The 12,309-nt window shown below is 47.5% G+C and overlaps 1 protein-coding gene across 1 annotated transcript in view; it reads left to right on the top strand.

Moving 5' to 3' along the window:
- The window catches only part of Dner (delta/notch like EGF repeat containing), a 301,332-nt gene that overhangs the window by 107,686 nt on the left and 181,337 nt on the right, over positions 1-12,309 (top strand). Inside the window, exon 2 of the mRNA XM_047547772.1 lies at positions 11,391-11,699. Within this exon, the coding sequence (XP_047403728.1) occupies positions 11,391-11,699 (309 nt within the window). The remainder of the gene's footprint in view (positions 1-11,390; positions 11,700-12,309) is intronic.

The raw sequence follows: 12,309 nt of genomic DNA, 5'->3' as shown, positions 1-12,309 counted from the left end.
TAGGTCATGAGGTCTGTAATTTTTATACACTAACATTTCTCATAGTCCCAGTTGGCAAGTGTTAGTAAATGAGATTGGTTTCATCAACCATCTTAAAACAATTCGGAAGATGCTCTGTGCTCAAAAATTAGTTTGCTGAAAAGCTCTTAATTCTTTATGGTTATGCTTTTACTGACAATTTCCCCCGTGGGCTTTTCTAGCCTTCTAATTTCATGCCTTAATTGGAAATGCTAAATATTTGCATTTTTTAAAGAGATAATTTGGATGATCAGTATCGTAGAGGGTCTCTGAAGCTACAGCACCCCATTATGCTGCTTCTGCAGACATAATTACAGGTGCCAGCTCTCTGGTGATGTAAGAGTCAGCTGGCCATGGTGGAGGTGACCCCTCTGTGTCCTGTAAGACAATGGATGGAAGGACAGCTCTGTAGGGCTGTCCTGTGTCCACAGGGCTGCAAGGTCAGGGTGACTTGCGATTCCACCCCCATCCTCCCACTCTGCCCTAACTGCTGGGCTGCAGGCTCCTGTCTGTTGCTGACCATCTTTCGTTTCCTTCTTTCACAGTTTCTAGTTCGTAGGACTTTTGAGAACGAACTCTTCCACTTCCAGATCTGTTTTTTTTTTTTTTTAATATTCCTTTACTATTTTTCTTTTGTTTCTTCTGTCTTTCAAACTATAAAGGTTTTTATTTTTATTATTATTATTTTTTTGCTTCTTCATGGAAAGAAAAAAAGCTAGCCTTTCAGTAGATGTCACTGGCTAGAGAACTTTCCTGCATGCAGGGAGAAGACTGACGGAGCATGAGTCCTTGGCACTTGTTGATTTAAAAGCAAGAGCTCCTGGAGACCCAGGGCTTGCTTTTTTGATGCCTTGAATTTTCTTTCTTTCCTTTTTAGTTTTTTCTCAGTGAGGTTGCCCACAGGAAGCCTGCTGTCTATGGAAGGCTCATCTCCAGGTGAATGAGGCTGGGCAATATTTGCCACTGTTCCAACTTTAGATTTATCTATAGAGTCACTGATTTTGCCCTACCCCTGGGAGCAGATGGGTATTCAAACGAGAGCAATTGCTTCCACTTAAGGTTAAAAAAACTGAAAAGAGAGCAGGGGTAATTTTGCAGAGAGAAAAGCACACCTCAAAATAATCAGAAGGTCAGCCAGGTCCACAAGCACACCTGGCCCTGTATAGCTTAAATCAAAAGCCTTTCCAAAATAAGGGGACCCCACTGTGTGCTCTTGCTCCTGGTTTCACAGACACCGTAGACCTCCCTAACAACTATTAAGCTTTCTGGGCTGCTGAGCACAGCAAATGTGGAAGAACACTACCTGGTGGTCAATGCTGTAGGTGGACAGTTCAAAGCAAGAGTGCCGTCTCTTTGTGTCGACAGTCCATGTCTATTGAGCGCTTCCTGTGTGCATGGTTTGCCAGTTCTGCTACCCTATTTTAGAGCCACTTGTTATTTATACCTATTAAGAATAAAAGAATTAGAGCACTTAAATATTTGGGGTCCCTTCTCTCTGGGAATTTAATCAGAGGTTTTTTCTCCACCAGTTGAGATGATCATGCAGTCTTCATGGAGTTTAATTCTCAGGGCGCCTGCAGGCTCCTTTCCCATTGTTATTTTGTAAAAAGAGTTGGCCGCAGGGCGTGAGTGACTTCCATAAGATAGGAAACCAAAATAAATGCACTAGAATTGTTTTGCAAAGTCCTGATTCCAGAAACTGGTCTTTGAATAACAAGGAGAAGGAGGAGAAGTCATTTGAGGTTGAAGTGCCTGGCTAGTGCTAGTGAGGGTAGTGAGCACAGAGTTAAATATGGAAACACAGGGACAGACGGCATGCCGGTTCTTGAAGAAAAATGCATTCAATTCTTGAAACATCTACAACTGAGAGGGGCTTAGATTCTTCAGGATGCCGGCTGACTGTGCTGTTAACCAGGCTAAAGCAACAAACTGCGAGTTCAAGATGATTTCAAAATGCAGCATGTTTTAGAGACACCTTGAGAAAGTGGGAAACAATTAGACACCTAAGAGTTTATTTTTAACGCATTTATTTCAAAGTCACAAGTTGGAATGTGCTTGCAGTTTCCTACAAAAGTGACTCAATACACATGCCCAAATCAGGATAGTCTGGTTTCAAGAGAGTTGACTCAAATATCGACTGCCCAGGTCGGTCTTTGAATAATTTTTTTGAGTAGATAAACAGCACCTAACCCAGAAATAAAAAAAATATCAAGACACAGGAATGTGTATTTCGGTAAAATATATAGTTCTGGTTCAGTGAAGTGAGTGAGAATTTTTATTGTTTGGATCTGGTAAGAAGTTCTTGGGCTGCAGTTCTTGGCTGGGTGCACTCCTGGCATGAGAACCCAGTGATTTGCTTTTTCATATCTTTACTCCCAGCGAGGAAGCAGTTGGTGTGGAATGTAGTTGAGATCTTTATTGAAGAAAGTGGGAAAAATTCCTTTTTAAGACCAAAATACTGTGAAAGTTGGACCTCAACATTGTTCGTTTCCCTTTTAGCTCCAAGATGACACTTATAACCGGTGTGATTACTATTTCCATCCAACGCAGAAACACAATGCTAGGAAATCCAAGGACATTCCAGCTCTCTGGTTCCATCCATCCTTTTTTAAAGTGAGGACGCTGAGCCCCAGGCAGGTTCCTGGCCCTGTCCAAGGTCATGCCCAGGCTCTCTCCAGCATCATGGCTCTCAGGGTAGCTCTTGCTCATTCTCAGTTTCCAGTAACTCTACACGCTAAGCTTGGAAGTCACCTTGTTGTGCTCTCTCCCAGTTGGTGGATGCGGATGGACATTTTCCTGCTGGTCCAGGCCCCTTGGACTCTGGGCCCTTCCCTTCCCACCCTCCTCCGGGATTTCACCTATTTCTGTGTTTAGCCTGGGCACTGGGCTGCCCATCACTCACGTGCATTTGGTGCAGTTGATGGTGGGAAGGTAGCGGGAGGACCCACATTGCCTCCGTGGAAGGAATGATGGGGATATGAACCTTCGTGTGGTCTTGCTTTGTGGTAGAGGAGTATTCCTTTCTTAGTGACAAGATTCATTCTTGTCACATTCATGCCACATTCTTGCACGTAACGATGATTAGAAGAATAAATTGTACTGCAAAAGTTCCTTCTGTTATTTAATCATTTGGTGCATGCCAGCCCAATAAGGGAGTTGGTAGGGAGAGAAAAATAGACGTTCTTGTTATCAAATTTATCTTGCCCTGCTCAAGATGATGTCCTTCTTCGAAGTCTTCCAGGTGAGCCCACTTACCTGTTTTCTTTCTTACATATTGATCTCCAAGTCCATGCCACCTGATCAGGGGATGGTGAACTAAAGGGCCAGGGCCAAGCAATAACTGTCACCTAGGGTTTGTGGCCAGATAGTCTCTTGGAACCGCTCAAGTGCTGGTGCCATGTGCCAGCGTCAGGCACAGACAGGTGGCCAAGGTTAAGTCTAGTAAACCTTTATTTACCACAACAGACTGGATTTGGCCCATGGGTGTAGTTTTTCAGCCCTTGGTTTATAACAACAATTTCTAAATTTTGTTTTTTGGACCAGGTGCATCAGAATCATCTGAGGAATGTTGAAAGATACAGGCTTCTAGTCTGAGTTTCTGATTAACAGCTTGGAGCTGGGGAATCTGCAGTTTAAAAAGTTCCTCAATTGATTCTGTTACTCAGACTAATTACTAAAACAGTGATCCATTTTGCTTTCCTTTCTCCTTTTCTTTCCTTCCTCCTCCTTTCCTTTCACATAGATACAAATAAACACACAACATTATGCTTTGTATTTAACATGAAATAAAATAGCATGATTCTGTCAAAATCATTCTGCATATTGCTGGTTGATTTCTGTTTTTTTTTTTTTTTTTTTTTTTTTTTTTTTTTTTACTGAGGCATTTAAAACCTCCTCCTGATCTCTGGAATTCCTCGTGTAATAAGGGATTTAGACCTTGGTACTGGGTGTACATATCTTTACCATATGGTTGCTTTTAACTTTATGTTATGGAGTCATGTGGATTTTAAAGTTACTATTGGAATGAAATACATCAATGTCTTTAAAGTGGTGGTCTCAACTGGGGATAATATGTGCCCAGGGGACACTGGCAATGTCTCAGGGAGAGATTCTACTGGCATCTAGTAAAAGGCTACTAAACATCCGGCATGTGCAGGTGGCTTCCCATGACAAAGTGTCAGTAGTGCCAAGGTTGAGAAACCCTGCTTTAAGCCTTTTGTTTTGTTCTTTGTTTAATTGACATTTTCTCTTCCTAGAATACTAATATCACATCAAAATACTTATTTAAAGTTCTTTGATTGATCCTGCTGCTTAAATTACAAAATAAGTCCATTCTGCTTATTACTAACACCACATACAAATTCCTCTTCAGTTATGTCCTTCTTACTCATAACTCCTGTGTCCCCTCAGTGATCAGGGCAGTACTAGTATTGGCCTGTTTTCTGTTACTATGATGAAATGCCTGAGGCCGAGTGTTTATATAGAAGAGGTTTATTGAGCTTATAGGTTTGGAGGCTCCACATCTGAGATCAGTAGCCCCATTGATTCAGCCTCTGGTGAGCGCCCCTTTGGCTGGGTCACACCATGGCAGATGACATCACTGGTTGCACCTATAAGAGGGAGAAGTCACATGGTGAGATAGGTAGCCAGGGAGCAGCTGGGATCCTTGACCATCACATCAGTTGCTTCTGAGGGCAGCACTCCCACTCCGCCCCACCTCTTAAAGGTCCCACCACCTCGACATCACTACCCTGGACGTCGCCTCCAGCACATGAACCTGGGAGACAAATCCTATGTGTTTTAGTCAGCTGTTTCGCTGCTGGGACTGAAGGATCTGAGCAGAACAAGTTTAGGGGGGGAAAATTGATTTGAGGGCTCACGGTTTCAGAGGTCTTAGTCCATAGAAGGCCGGCTCCATTCCTTGGGGCTCACGCGGGAGAGTGTGGCGGAGGGAAGCAGCTCACATCATGGTGATCAGGAAGCAGGGAGAAAATCCCCACTCTTGAGATGCAGAATATACACCCAAAGCCAGGCCCCCACTCCCACCTCCTCCAGCCACACCCCACCACGCCTTACCACTCAGCTAATCCCTCTCCGGGGATTCAATCACTGGGTGGGTTAAGACTCTCACAGCCCAGTCATTTCTCCTTTAAACCTTCTTGCCCTCTCTCATAGGCGAGCTTTTGGGGACACCTCATACCCAGTCCAAACCATATCAATATGCAAATGGTGGCAGTCACAATGGTGGCAGTCACGTCACATGCTCCCCTAGAGCTGGAGGGTCTCCTGGCTGCGTTGGGTTGGGTTTCCTCCGAGGTGCCCCACTTCCCAGGATGACTGCCCACCGAGCGCGGGCGTAAGTGAGGGTGGGTGGACTCTGGTCTGCTCGGTTCTTCTCTGGGCCTTTGGAACAAGAATGAAATGAAAGCTGAGTGGCTGTGCACAGAACCCCGGTCCCGCCCCAGCCCAGCCCCTCTCTGACTGCATGGGGCCGTTGTCTGGAGCAGGTGAGCAGTGTGGCCCACGTCGCCTCGCCCTGTGCAGAACAGGGCTGTGGCCAGGACGCTGGCTGCCCCGCCAGCTCTCTTTTCCATCAAACTCCCGACTGCCTCTTCTCCCCGGAGCGCCCATTGCTGCTGATTTTTTTGGAAGCTACTACTGTCATTCTAAAAGAGACTGGCTGGGAGACCTGTGTGCATCTTCTCGTGCCACTCCTCCGTCTCAGCGGAGAACTTTGAAGCTGGTCTAGTCTCATGTAGAGGCGGGCTGGGCGTGCACAGAAGCCGGTGTGCAGGCGACAGAGCCACCCAAGTGAGCGTGTGTGCACCAGCTCCGGTCCTCCTCCTGGTCCCCCTCCTGGGCACCCTGGCCCTCACATCACACGTGCTTGATGAGTGTCGCCTGAACTCCTGGTCAGCGTGTTGCGTTTTCTGCCAAGTACGAGATGGGCAGCAAGCAGGAAAGGTGGCCAGTTCTTTAACGTGTCCTGCAAGGGCCCCTGGGAAGGGAGTCGCAGGCGCCATCCACCAGGCCCACCCAGGTAGCATAGGCGCACACGGTCACACTCTGAAGAAGCCTTTAACTTCCACTTATTACATCTAACGGCTGTAAGTGGACCTTTTAAATATCTCTTTTAATTCTGACCTTTCGTGCTTCTGTTTGTAAGCTGCAGGGGACGTGGTTATTGCCAGAAGCATGGGTAGCAGACAGTTTAAGGCCAGAAAACAGGCCACGGCTACAGTGTCACACTGTGACTGTCCTGGAGCCACCAGCTCCAGGCTGGCAGGCACCTTTGCTCAGGCCTGGGCTCCCCCTCACTCTGGGCCTGGCCCCCTTGTGTGTGCTCTTGGAGGTAGTGTAAATTATTTGACACAGTTAAAAAGTCGAAGACGATCGTGAAGAGAACAACTTTGGGTTAGTTCTATGATGTGAAAAAAATTTGGCTTACATAGAAAATTAATCTGATGCAGCAAACATACAGCATTTAATAAATGAGCCTGTTGGTCACCTGTAAGCAGAAAACCATTAACCCGTTCGCTTTCTCCTTACTCCTTATTATAGCTGGTATTACAGAAGCTTAATCATTTCCACCCATCATTAGAAACTAGAAATTACAGCTCTAAAACCTCACCTGTTAGTTTTTGAGTATTCCCAAAGTCAGGTCTATTAATTATGATATTTTGCCTCATTACACATTTTGGCAGTTTGGTTATTACCTGCTTCTAGTTCAGACTTAATGGGATTCGAGAGCAGTGACCTCTACAACAGGACTTTTTCACCATGAGATAAAATACTACTTAAAAAGACACTGTGTGCTCAGACCAGCACTTCCGGCAAATGCTCAGGGTGCCAGGGTTTTGCTTAAAGTTTAATCTCACATTTTGTCTTATATTTGCCACTGTGAAGTAAAACAGACAAATTTTTAAATGAAACTAGTCTGAAGTCTGAGAGATTGGTGGCAGATAGTTACCCTTGTTAGTGACACAACTCACTCAGTCAAGGAAGCTGCGTGAGATGAAATGACGATTTCAAAAAAGGAATCGATGCCCCCATGATGCTTTAATCCCCTGCTTTGCAGCCTGAGGTGTGTGCATGTGCGTGCGTGTTTGTATGTGTGTTCGTATGTGCATGTGTTTGTGTGTGCATGAATGCATGTGTGCGTGTGTGCTTATGTGTGTGTGCATGTGTACATGTGTGCGTGTGTGCTTGCATGTGTTTGTGTGCATGTGTGCTTGTGTGTGTGCATGTGTTTTTGCATGTGTGTTCATGTGTGCATGTGTTCGTGTGTGCATGTGTTTGTGTGCATGTATGTGCATGTGTGCATGTGTTCATGTGTGTGCGTGTGTGCGTGTGTGCTTGCATGTGTGTGCTTGTGTGCATGTGTGCTTGTGTGTGAGTGCATGTGTGTTTGCATGTGTGTTTGTGTGCATGCGCGTGTGCATGTGTGTGCGTGTGCTTGCATGTGTGTGCTTGTGTGCTTGTGTGTGTGCATGTGTGTTTGCATGTGTGTTCATGTGTGCATGTGTTTGTGTGCGTGCGTGTTTGTGTGTGTGCGTGTGTGCACGTGTGCATGTGTGCGCGTGTGTGTGTGCGTGTGTGTGTGTGTGTGTGTCTTCTACCACATCATCCGCTGCTCCAAGTCCTTTCAGAGACCTGCACATTTGGCGGTTAACTCTTGGCTTCGTCTTCTGTGCTTCCTGGGGTGCAGCGCTGGCCTTCCCGTCCCTCTCTGTCCCCTGTGAATGTACTTTCCTGTCATCTCCATGGCCCAGGCACAGACCTCGTGGCGTTGTCGACTCTCACGCCGCCTGTCCAGCGCTCCATCCCCTGTCCTGTGGGGCTGACGTCTGGATATGGGAGACTGGGCGTTGCCATGGGGACTGTCCTGGGCCACCCGGCTCTGCCTGCAAGCACCTGCGCCTGCTGCGATGGTGCCCACGCCGCGTCTCAGGACAGAGGGGCGGCGTGGGTGGTGGAGCGGCAGCCCTGCCCTCCTCGAGGCGAGGGCTGCTGCCGCGCTGGCTGCCTTCCCCTCCAGGCGACAGACTCCCCGCTCAGATTTGAAGTCACTTGGAAACGCTGCAGTGGGGACATTGACGGCTCCCTTTGGCTTATGTTCTCAAGACCTGGGACTGGATTTTGGAGAGCCCGGCTGGTTCGACGCAGCAGCGCACCTCCTGGGCTCACGCAGCGTGTGTTCAGCAGCCTCCCCGTGCCTGGAGCGGGCGCCGGAGACCCTCAGGTAGACAAGACAGAGGAGAAGGAATCTGCTCTCTCCAGGCTGCGTTCCAGGGGTGGAAGAGAGAAAGTATATTAGTTTTTTTTTTTTTTTTCTCTAAAGCAATAGGTTAAATGACAGATGTTTTAGAAAAAATAAACCAAAGAGAGAAGAGTCAACAGCGACAGGGTTGGAGACTGCACCGTCACATAGGTTGCTTGGGGACACCCTTGTCAGAGGTGGCATTGGAGCAAAGACTTGAAGGAGGCTCAAGGCAGCCGTGAGCAGTAAGAGTGCTGCAGGTTGAGTAGGTGCAAGGGCCCTGAGGCAGGCGAGTGCCTGGGGACTTGGGGAAACAGTGGGGGGACAGAAGTAGGAGAGGAGGCTCAAGAGCCAGGGGTTGGGTGGATCACATAGGACCAGTAAGACTTTGTGAAAACTTTGACTTTTATTCCGAGTAAAAGTCCTTGCCAAGCCTCAAGTACAAAATTATGGCTGATAAATGCCTGAGAGGCTGGAGGACGAACCTAAGCCAGGGACGTACCCTGCTCAACGCACTGCCTTCAGTGCTTGGCAGGGGGCACTTGCCGTTCTCAGTGCTGAACTAGGTTATTGGACAGGAAGGCTCTGGGGCGGACCCGATGGCCCCCAGGCCTGGCACCCTCCCTGGCACTCAGGAAGGCCGCGGCCAGGATCCGCTGAGCATTCTCCTCGTCCGCCTTTGTTCTAAGAGAGCATTTGAGGTGGTTTTAATTCACCCACATTTAAGGCCTCTGTGTTTTCATCTCCATAAATATAACCCTTGCCTTCTGCTTTCTGCATAGGAAATTCTTTGCGCGATAATAATAATTTGGTATCAAATATGGACGTCAGAGGATGGGGCCTCATCCTGGCTGTGGTGGGCCCTTCTCTGCCTCTGCCCTTCCATTTCTGAACAGGGAGGCCGGCGCCGGCTCTTGGGAGGACAAGGAACTGCCACACAACAGTGCTCTTTTGGTCCACGCGGTGGACGGTGGGTGGCCTTTACTGGGAGGGCGGGCGTTGGTCCTGCTCTGCTTGGTGCCTCTTTCTGGGTGGCCCCTGCTCTCCCAGGATGAGCCCGCGCGATGACAGCAGAGGCCACAGGGCCTCTCTGGCCTCCGCGAGGTGCCCCCCCCTGGCAGTGCAGCAGCGGCTGGGGCTTCCAGAACTGCCTTCGTGTGAAGCCCTGCGATCTGTTTTTCTGTGCATGTATGAAAAGCCCATTTGTGTCTCGCTCGACCTCTGATGTTTTTTAAAGTTGATTCACGGAGCATGGCTTCATCGTCCTCTTTGTTCTAGCTAATTAAATTCCTTCTTCTTCCCGTCAAATAATTCTTGAGGTGACACCATTCCACGAGTCCTTCCTAAAAATAAATCAGCAGCGAGCTAACGTCGTGACCAAATGAGCGATTCACATCCTCCCTAGCACACGCTGCTTCCCAAATATCAATCAATCAATCTGTGTTTCCCTCTTTCAGCATTCATTTTAAAGTCCTGCCATGTGTCCTGTGTCCTGGGCATGCTGGGGAGAGAGCAGCCCATGGCGCAGATGAGTCCCTGTATTCACGGAGCTCACGTTTTTATGGGATAGACAAAAGGGACTCTTTTAGATTGGGGAGTGAGGGAAGTTTTCTCTGAGGTGATAAGACTCATGAAGAGAACTAAGGAAATGAGGTAGAGAGCCATGCCAAGTCTGGGAGAAAAATCATCCCCGTCAGAGGGCCAGCAGGTGCAAAGGCCCTGGGGTGGGAATGCACTTGGCACCATCCAGAGACAGAAAGTGAGAGGGGAGGGTGCAGGGGAGGAAGAAGGTCCATGGGAGGAGAGGACCTCAGAAGGGAGGAAGGGGCCAGATCAGCAAGGGTTTTGTCTTCCCTGGAAAGAGTTAGGGTTTTACTTTGATTTGATAAATTATAAATATTTTAAATTATTGATGGTTTAAATATTCTCTTCTGGGACTATCCCAGCCACTCTTATCTGAGATTCTGTGATGGAATTGCCAAGTGATAGCACAGAATTAATGTGGTGTTTTGGAGCTTCATTTGATTCAATCCCAAATCCCTTGCAGTTCCTTAAAGAGTTGGTTGGAAATTGTTAGATGAGGATAATAGGCAGGAGGAGTAGCCGTTTCACCCGGCAGAATTCTCTCCATGCGTGTTTATGTGTGAGATCTCATTTCAACAAGAGACTCGAGGGTCCCATTTCCCTTCATCTATTCTGTACAGAATTCTGTTTTGCAATCAGCTCTGAAAAGCCCAGGATATGGCAGCCAGAGATCTAATTTCTTTTATCGCAGAAGCAAATCATAAATGAATAGTCCTGGGAGCATACCTGCACCCTTGTGCCGTCTCCGGGGGAGCAGCTGATCTTCCCCCATTGTTTTCTAGTGTCCTCAAGTACCAACAAATGGCCCCTCAGAGGTCAGTGGTAAAGGACTCAGAACACAAGCACACTGTGAAGACAGATGCCCAGATTTTTATCTTCCATTATCTAGTGGGGTCACATGTCTCTGTAATCACCCTCCAAAATAATGAGGTAAAAATTTCATTAGATTCTTCCTAAGCACCTCCCCCCCTCCAGCTTCAATTGCCATGCAAACAGAATGTTCCAGAAACCTTTAATTCAATAGCAGCACTTTTAAAAGGGTTGCCAAGGAAATTGGGAGACCCAGGTAAGCCCGTTCTGTAGGACCGATAAATTGGTCCATCATTGCTCCTGAGGAAGCCCTTCAAAGGTCCAGGATATGAAAAAGGAGATTCCAATTTAGATTCCTGAAACCGTTCGTCATGACAGACAGCTACAGATGTCAAAATCTTTTTTTTCCTAATAAGCCTCAGTTTTAACAATTTTTGTTTTAGAAACTTCTTCCCAATAACGGGTTCCTGAAATCATCACTCTTTAGGGTTTTGGGGTTGGGGTAGGCTGTTCGCTGCGGCCTCACAGGCTGGGGGCCTGTTCTCTGCAGCAAGGTCAATGTTGGGACGACCTTGGGAAGCACACAGAATCGAGAAAGTGCGTTCCACAGAGCAGCCTTTCCACAACACGGTAACTCTGAGACCAGGAGCTAAATTCCCAGCAATCGCACCACTTTTCTTACGAGGGAATAATTGACCCATTTATGGTCTCGTTTCAGCTTCTTGCAGATCCTTGCGCCAGCAGCCCCTGTCACCATGGCAACTGCAGCAGCAGCAGCAGCAGCAGCAGCGATGGCTACCTCTGCGATTGCGAGGAGGGCTATGAAGGTCTCAACTGTGAGCAGGCACTTCCCAGTCTCCCGGCCTCTGGCTGGACAGAGTCCACGGTGCCCAGGCAGCTGCAGCCCATCCCTGCCACCCAGGAGCCTGACATGGTCCTGCCACGCTCGCAGGCAACAGTCACACTGCCAACCTGGCAGCCGAAAACAGGGCAGAAAGTTGTAGAAATGAAGTGGGATCAAGTAGAGGTGAGAACAGCCTGTGGCAGATATTCTTATGTAAGAAACCAGAAACATTAAGATGATTCTAGTGGTTCTTTTATGAGCAATAAAAATGGAAGACCTCTAAGTTACCTATGGAGCAAAAACGTGGCTGACCTTGTTCTGTACTTGTGTGAATCATGGCTATCTGAGCATAAAAAGAACCAGTGAAAACCAAACGAATGAGATTATTTTCTGGAATGATGCCCACATACATTTCTGTGAGATAATCTTGGATTTGGGGGCAGACACCTCAATGTAGAGTCATTAATCCAATGTATTATAGGACCTCACATTGTTGAGCTAATTGCCCTTCCTGGGGTATGTCTTAGTCTGTTTGGGCTGCTGTAACAAAACCACATAAAACTAGGTGACTTTTAACAACAGATTCCTGACAGTTCTGGAGACCAGGAAGTCTGAGATCAGGGTAGATTTGGAGTCTGGGGAAGGCCCACTTATTTACAGAAGTGCCTTCTGGCTGTAACCTCACTTGGTTGGTTCTGGGAGACTGGGATCCCTCAGGCCTCATTTTTAAGGAAGTCAGTCCCATGCATAGGGCTTTCCCCTCACAAGCTAATGATCTGCCAAAGTTCCTGCC

The sequence above is a fragment of the Sciurus carolinensis genome, chromosome 3 (assembly GCF_902686445.1).
Source record: "Sciurus carolinensis chromosome 3, mSciCar1.2, whole genome shotgun sequence".
Lineage (NCBI taxonomy): Eukaryota > Metazoa > Chordata > Mammalia > Rodentia > Sciuridae > Sciurus > Sciurus carolinensis.
The sequence above is the reverse complement of the archived record's forward strand: the minus strand, read 5'-3'. Positions and strand labels throughout refer to the sequence as shown.